We start from the raw sequence: 8,463 nt of genomic DNA, 5'->3' as shown, positions 1-8,463 counted from the left end.
AGTCCATCCAAACATAAAATTATTGTGTAATCTCTGATTATCCTTTGGATTTCTGTGACATATATTATACAGTTCCCACTTTTGTTTAGGATCCAGTTTTTTCAAGTTTTCTATATTATATGTGAATCTAGCTAATTAACATTGATTAATCTTGTTTATTCTTTTGAAATAACAGTTCTTGATTTCAGAAATAAAACAAAACAAAACAACAAAAACTAACACCAGGGAGATTGCACAGCAGGTAGGCCTTACACAAACTTGGGTAGCAGATCCATGTTCAATCCCCTCACTACATCTGGTCCACAGAGTACTGCCAAGAGTGATCAGCAGAGAGGCAAGAGTGAACCCTGAGCAGCACTAAGTGTGACCCAAAAGACAGGAAAAAGTGATAATAAAAGAAAATAAAGAACTAGTTCTGGTTTCATTGATTTTATTGTGCATTAATTAATCAATTAATTTTTGGTTTCTGCTTTGTTGATTTCTGCTGTGTTTTCTTTCCTTGTTGCTTATTTTGGGTTTCCTTTATTAGTCTTTTTTCTAATAACTTCAGTTGTGTAGGAAGGCTGTTTATTTGGGCCTTTGCTTATTTCCTAATGAATGCTTCTATTGCTATGAACTCTCCTTTTAATGGGGATTTACTAGGTACAATATATCTGATAATTCATGTATTCATTATTTGTTTCCATAAATCTTTATATTCATTCTTTAACCTATTGATTACTTAGTAGTAAATGTAATGGGCTGGATTGATAGTATAGCTGATAGGGTGTTTGCCTAACTCGCAGTCGACCTAGGTTTGATTATTCCTCCTTCCCTCTCAGAGAGCCCAAGAAGCTACCGAGTGTATCCCACCCACAGAGCAGAGCCTGGCAAACTATCCATGGTGTATTCGATATGCCAAAAACAAAAACAACAAGTCTCACAATGGAGACATTACTGGTGCCCACTCAAGCAAATCAATGAGCAATAGGATAATAGTGCTAACAGTGTTAAATTGCAATAGTTGGCACCACAGGACTAAACACCATGGCATCCCCCATCTCTTGCATTGAGCCACCAGTCTGATTAGATGAGAATTATCAGTATGGGCTCCCCATCACTTCTGAGTATCACTTGGGAGACCCCCACCAAAAAAACACACAATACATCAATTTTTAAAAAAATATATGTACCCATAGCTCATAGCTCATGGCAGCCATATTTATACTAGTCAAGATTTGGAAGCTGGGGCTGAAGCAATAGTACAGGGAGTGGGCATTTGCCTTGCATGTGGCCAACCCAGATTTGATTCCCAGCACCCTATATGGTTCCCTGAGCACTGCTAAGAGTAATTCCTCAGTGCATAGCCAGGAGTAACACTGTGTGTGGCCAGGTGTGACCCAAAAGGATAGAAAAAAGATTTAGAATCAACCCAAATGCCCTCTGACAAATGAAAGCATAAATAAACTGCAATGTTTATGGAATACTACTCAATTACAAGAAAATATGTAATATTATCTTTTGTGTGATGTATACACAAAATGGAATACTACTAAGTTATAAAAATGTAATATCATCCATTGTCACGACTTGAATGGAACTATAGGGTGTCATGTTAAGTGAAATAAATCAGAAAGAGGACAAATGCCAACTGATCTTACTTTGTATGGTGTATAAGGAAGCACAGGAAAGTGAAGGATAATGTCCAAAGATAAAACAACACGTGGAGTCTGAGAATAGACTGAGGTTACCAAGATGGGGTGCAATGCGGGTTGTTAGAAATGGGACAGACTGGAAATGACGTAAAAACAAAGATGGAGGATATTTGACAATAGGGCGTTTGTCATTTTTTGTACACCAAAAGCATAAACATTAACACTATTGTAATTCATGGTAACTCAATAATACAAATAAGACAACAATACTCTTATTACAGATGGAACTCTAATTCATGCAGGAAACTTGAACTGGATATTGAAGACTATAGACAATTAAAGGAGACATGGTTCAGAAATATTCTTGCCTGAAGAAGGACATGGACAAAGCCAGTACAGAGGCCAGAAAGCATCGTTCTGTAGTAGAGAGGCCAGCAATTTCTTTAGGATGGAATGAAACATAGCTTATAGAAGGGTGGTACAGAACCTAACCCATTAACAACTGGGGTGGTGTCAATGTCCTTTGGATCAACCAGAGGCTTCAAGGTAAAATGCTGTAAAATGCTAGTCAGAAATATAAACAGCTCCATACGGGCCAAGCCTTCACCAGCACATACCCGTTTTCCTGAAAATGAAGCATAAACGAAATGTTATCTTCGTTATATTTCTGTGATGGCAATAATAGTAACTCAAACCAACATGGAATTAACACATACACAAAAGCATTCATTTATAATTTGGAGTCAGAGCAATAGTACAGAGGGTAGGATGTTTGTTTGCATGCAGTTGACCCAGGTTTGATGCCTGGCAGGCCATATGGTCCCCTGAATCTTCCAGGAGTGATCCCTGAGCACAGATCAGAAGAAAGCCCTGAGCATGCCAGGTATCCCCCTGCCAAACAAAATCACTCATAACTATATGCAAATCAACCTGACTTATTTCCTTAGCACAAACTGCGGTGTGCATGCTTCATAAAAAAATCTATTTGAATACCTACCTTGAAATTGCTCTGCTAAGATATACCTGTGACATTTTCCTACACATACACACACACACACACAAATAAATATACTCTCCAATTCCAATTAACATGAGATATACACAATGCTTTTTGTCATCTGCTTTCAATCCAAGAATGAACAATGATTTTTTTCCTAACAAGCTAATGCTAACATAATTTTCTTTTTCAGATATTTACCAGCATACCATGGTTAAATCTAAAAGAAATTTTGATTAGTTTGATTAACTTTACACTATTCCACAAACTAAGACTAGCAGTTTCAAATGTTATCTAATTTCCAATTTTCCTCCCGTAGGAATGGTCTTTCCCTATGTTCTGCATACAAATAGTCTCCTTATCCTTATATATCTAATTTAAATGTCATTTGTACTATGCAAACATGTATTCCTTTTTGCTGCTGTTTTTGGCATATCGGGTACACTACAGGTAGCTTGCCAGGCTCTGCCATGCGGAAAGATACTCTCAGTAGCTTGCCAGGTTCTCTGAGAGGGGTGGAAGAATCTAACCCAGGTTGGTCGCGTGAAACTCAAACGCCCTGCCACTGTCTTATTGCTCCAGCCCCAAGAAATTTTACCATAATTAGAAATTTCAGAGTAGCCTTCATGTAGAATCCTTCCTTATCAAAATTGGTCCCTTGAAGTACAGATAAAAATGAAAAACTGAAAAACTTACCTATTGAGAAGGGCATGAAGTAGTCGCTCTTCTTAAATTTACCACTTTCATCCAGGAAGTGGCCAGGATCAAATTGTTCTGGGTTGGGAAACTCTTTGCCATCATGAAGAACAGAACTCAGAGATGTTAATATCTCTGTGCCCTGATATAAAGAGAGGAGGAAAAGTGAAATATAAATAACATCATGTAGGTTGAAACAAGCCTCAATTAATTCTTTTGTTCATAGATGAAGATGTTTTGAAAACAAAACAAAGAATTTCTCCATGTCAAAGAATCAATAAATTAATAAACATAAAAGGTCTTCAATATCTCAATTAAAATCCAAGGCACTTTTTATTGATTCCAAGACCAAACGCATAGCCAATATTTGCGTTTGTGAAAGCTAAGGAAATTCTCTTAATGGCATTGTTGACAAGTAAACTGTACTATTATGTCAATGTACTATCAATAACACACCACAGAGCCTGGCAAGCTTCCCGTGGCATATTTGATATGCCAAAAACAGTAATAACAAGTCTCATAATGGAGACGTTACTGGTGCCTGCTTGAGCAAATCGATGAATAACGGGATGACAGTGCTACAGTGCTACTATCACTAAAAAGAAACTTACTCCTTGGATAGAAGGACAAGATCTTCTATAAAACTACCTGAGTGGCAATATTTTTTAAAACTTTTACTTCCTCATAAAAATTAGATATTGTTAATAATCTGCTCATTATAATATGTTCTTTCAATTTACCTATTCTTGTCAAGATGAGAGAGCATTTCTAACTTGTGGTAAAACTTTTCTAAGCTCGGAGATATAGTTGAATGTAATAATGTGTTTAGTTTTTAGAATTAATGAAATCCTTCCTTTGTATAAAATTAAGCTCTGTGACCACACGAAAATTGTTTAACAGTTCAGTAGCTCATCACGAGTAGAGTATAAAAAATAATATATCTGCATGAATTTATTATTTAAAATGTAATAAAACACTATATGGTGAAGCCAGAGAGATACTATAGCAAGTAGGGCACTTGCCTATATGTGGTGATCTGGGTTGGATCCCCAGCACCACATAGCCCTGTAGGAGTAAGCCCTGAGCACTCCTGGGGGTGGTCCAAAAGCCAAAACTAATCAAGCAAGCAAAGAAACAAACAAAAAAAACCCACAAAAAAACTTTTATATATGTCAATCCAAGTGTGTTAGTCTGTTATAACCAGAAAGCAGATGGTCCCATGAGCCAGGAGAGGATTTTGTCATAAACTAATCTATAAGGCTGAGAACTAACAAGAGTGCTTGTCTTTTTACACTAAGGAGATAATGGTTAAAATTTTACACCTAAAAGGCTGGAGCAGTGGTGCAGTGGGTACCATGTAAGGCACTTGCTTTACATGCACCTGACTCAGGTTTTCTCTCTGGCATCTCATACCATCACCTAAGTACTACCAGGAGTGATTCCTGAGTGTAGATGAAAGCTAAACCCCTGAGCATTGCCAGATTTAGCCCAAAACCAAAAAACAAAAAATTTTTAAATATATTTTCGCACCTAGAATTCATATAGAAGGATACAGGACAGGAAAAATTAACAAATAATATTATCTCAAAAGTTTATGAAACTGAGGCTGGAGAGATAGCACAGTGGGTAGGGCATTTGCCTTGCACGCGGTCAACCCGGGTTCGAATCCCAACATCCCAAATGGTCCCCTGAGAACTGCGAGGAGTAATTCCTGAGTGCAGAGCCAGGAGTAACCCCTATGCATTGATGGGTATGAGCCAAAAAAGAAAAAAAGTTTATAAAACTGCTCCCCTAAGTCCATGACTATAGATTGGGTCACACAAATACACAAGTAAATTCCTTGAAGCTTATCAATGCATTGCTACTGAAGAGAAGGGAACAGAAGGTAGATATCAGATACATGGCATATATTGTGAATGTCACACAAGACGCAGTTTCACTCCACCTTTGCAGCTATGGTCAAGAGAACATGATATTTCACATTTTCAATGGTCACTTCCAAAATTCTAAATTGTTATAATGAGAAATATCCATTAGTGTGAATCCCACCCTCAAATACTAAATTATACTTGGAATTACTAAATACCAAGGAGAAAGAGTAAGCCTAACAGATTTTAAAGCACCTGTTAGCAATTTAACTATCAAAATAAATATGATGTCCTTTAACATTGCTAGCAACACAATAGCAGTCGGAGACTTCAACACTGCCTTATCGCCTCTGGATAGATCGACAAGAATAAAACTCACCAAGGAAAAACTGACTCTGAAGGAAGAAATAGAAAAGAGAGGCCTAATAGACCTATACAGGGCTTTACACCCCAAAAAGAAAGAATACACAATTTTCCAGTGAACACAGAACACTTTCCAAAATAGAGCATGTACTGGGCCACAAAACATACCTCAATAGAATCTGAAAAATAAAAATCATATCAACTATCTTCTCAGACCACCATGCACTGAAAATAGAAGCTAACCACACACAGACGCAGAGAATCAGAGAAAACACCTGGAAATTAAACAGCTCAGTGTTGAACAGTGAGTGGGTCAGGAAGGAAATCAAGGAAGAAATCAAGACATACTTCGAAACAAGTGAAAATGAAGACACGAGCTACCCAAACCTATGGGATGCAGATAAAGCTGTGTTAAGGGGAAAATTTATAGCTCTGCAAGACTTTCTTAGGAAGGAAGAAAGGGCCTACACAGCTAGCTTGACTTCAAAGCTCAAGATCTTAGAAAAGGACCAGAAAAAGGAACCCATCCAGGACAAAAGAAGGAAACAATAAAAATTAGAGCAGAAATTAATGACATGGAAACCCAGAAAACAATCTGAAAGGTCAATGAAACAAAGAGCTGGTTCTTTGAGAAAATAAACAAGATTAATAAACCACTAGCAAGACTCACAAAGAAAGAGAGGGAACCCTAATAAACCAAATCAGGAATGAAAAGGGGGACATCACAACAGAAACCAATGAAATTCAGAGGATCATCAGAGACTACTTTGAAAGTCTATATGCCACAAAACACGAGAACTTAAAAAAAATGGATGAATTCCTTGGCTCCTACAATCTCCCAAGACTGAACCAAGAAGACTTGGAATTCCTGAATAACCCATTAATATCAAGGAAATTGAAACTGTAATCAAAAATCTCCCCACAAACAAAAGCCCAGGTCCAGATGGATTCACTGGCGAATTCTTCCAAACATTTAAAGAAGACTTGTTGCCAATTCTCCTCAAGATTTTCCAGGAAATTTAAAAAACAGGAATTCTCCCAAATAGTTTCTATGAAGCACATATCTCCCTAATACCAAAAGCAAACAAAGACACCACTAAGAAAGAACATTATAGACCAATATCCCTGATGAATACTGATGCGAAAATCCTCAACAAAATATTAGCAAAGAGGATCCAACAACTCATCAAAAAGATCATACACCATGACCAAGTGGGATTCATTCTGGGGATGCAAGGATGATTTAACATTCGGAAATCAATCAACATAATCCATCATATCAACAAGTGTAAAGATTAAAACCATATGATCATATCAGTTGATGCAGAGAAGCATTTGACAAGATCCAACATCCGTTCATGATGAAAACCCTCACCAAACTGGGTTTTGGAGGAACTTTCCTCAAGATAGTTGAAGTCATCTAACACAAACCTATGGAAAGCATTATCCTCAATGGGGAAAAACTAAGGGACTTTCCTGTAAGATCAGGGACAAGGCAAGGATGCCCACTCTCACCACTTCTGTTCAATATAGTCCTGGAAGTACTTGCGATAGCTGACAGACAAGAAAATGATATTAAGGGAATCCAGATAGGAAAGGAGAAATCAAACTCTCACTATTTGCAGATGGTATGATACTATATCTGGAGAAGCCTAAATCCTCTACTAAGAAACTCTTAGAAACAATATACATGTACAGTAAAGTTGCAGGCTATAAAATCGATACCCAAAAATCCATTGTCTTCCTATATGCAAACAATGAGACAGAGGAAAGTAACAAGAAAAAAGCAATTCCATTCACAATTGTGCCCCAGAAAATCAAGTACCTCGGTATCAACTTAACTAAGGAAGTAAAAGACCTCTATAAAGAAAACTACAAGACGCTACTCCATGAAAAAAAAAGAGGACGTGAGGAAATGGAAACATATCCCCTGCTCATGGTTAGGGACAATCAACATTGTCAAAATGGCAATATTCCCAAAAGCATTGTACAGATTCAATGCAATCCCTATAAGGATACCCATGACATTCTTCAAGAAATGGATCAAGCAATCCTGAAATTCATATGGAACAACAAACGCCCACAGATTGATAAAACAGTTTCTATCATATAAATATTAAATAGGACTGTGGAGAAAAATAATTTTCACCTTTGGGAAAAGGTACTCCCTGAACTTAATGTTCCGAGTCACAGAATGAGGCACGTTGTTTGGAGCAAGGTCTATGAATCTCTGGACCTCGTGCACCAATGCATCCATGTAGGGCATGTTGCTCCTGTCCTGCATGCAGGGGCTCCGGTGTTTGCCAATGACACGCTCGATCTCCTTCTGGGCTTTAGCTGGCAAAAAAGAAATCCGAATATATATGAAACAAAGAAGACTTATCTTCTTAATCATGGTAAATTGTGATGGAAGATGAGAAAGTTTTGTGCGTTGCTCAGAGATTTGTCAGGAAATACTTGTAAATTAGATGCTCAGAAGAATGGCAAAGTTATTTATCACATAAGGAAGTGAGTTTTGTTTTTTGGCAAGTCACATCCAGTGATGCTCAGGGGTTACTCCTGGCTCTGTACTCAGGAATCATACCTGGTGGTGCTGGGTAGTGAACATAGGTCAGCTACATGCAAGACAAATGTTCTACCCACAGTACTATCACTCCAGTCCTGGCAGGGCGTTCTTAGAAAAATAAGAATACTTAATTTTTATTTTCAATCTTAAGACACATCTGTTTACTGCTTCTGACCAAAATTAAGAAAACTCCAAAGCAAGAAAAACCCTTCTACCCTCTAAATTTCTGGTATTGATTAGCATTTTATTTTCTTTTAATACAATAATCTAACTTGAGATTACCATAGCCAATGATAGAAAGATGTACTAACAAATATTTTACTTGAACATTGTCTTAGC

General features: G+C 37.4%; 1 protein-coding gene across 1 annotated transcript in view; it reads right to left on the bottom strand.

Moving 5' to 3' along the window:
* Positions 1-452: 452 nt before the first annotated feature.
* Positions 453-8,463, bottom strand: part of LOC101549522 (cytochrome P450 2C21-like) — a 30,156-nt gene continuing 22,145 nt past the window's right edge. The window contains exons 7-9 of the mRNA XM_055119020.1: positions 7,708-7,895; positions 3,328-3,469; positions 453-2,259 (exon numbers count right to left, since the gene is read on the bottom strand). Of these exons, the coding sequence (XP_054974995.1) occupies positions 2,078-2,259; positions 3,328-3,469; positions 7,708-7,895 (512 nt within the window). The 3' untranslated portion in view covers positions 453-2,077. The remainder of the gene's footprint in view (positions 2,260-3,327; positions 3,470-7,707; positions 7,896-8,463) is intronic.

The sequence above is a fragment of the Sorex araneus genome, chromosome 11 (genome assembly GCF_027595985.1).
Source record: "Sorex araneus isolate mSorAra2 chromosome 11, mSorAra2.pri, whole genome shotgun sequence".
Classification (NCBI taxonomy): Eukaryota; Metazoa; Chordata; class Mammalia; order Eulipotyphla; family Soricidae; genus Sorex; species Sorex araneus.
Note: the sequence above shows the minus strand (reverse complement) of the source record. Positions and strands in the feature narration are given on the sequence as shown.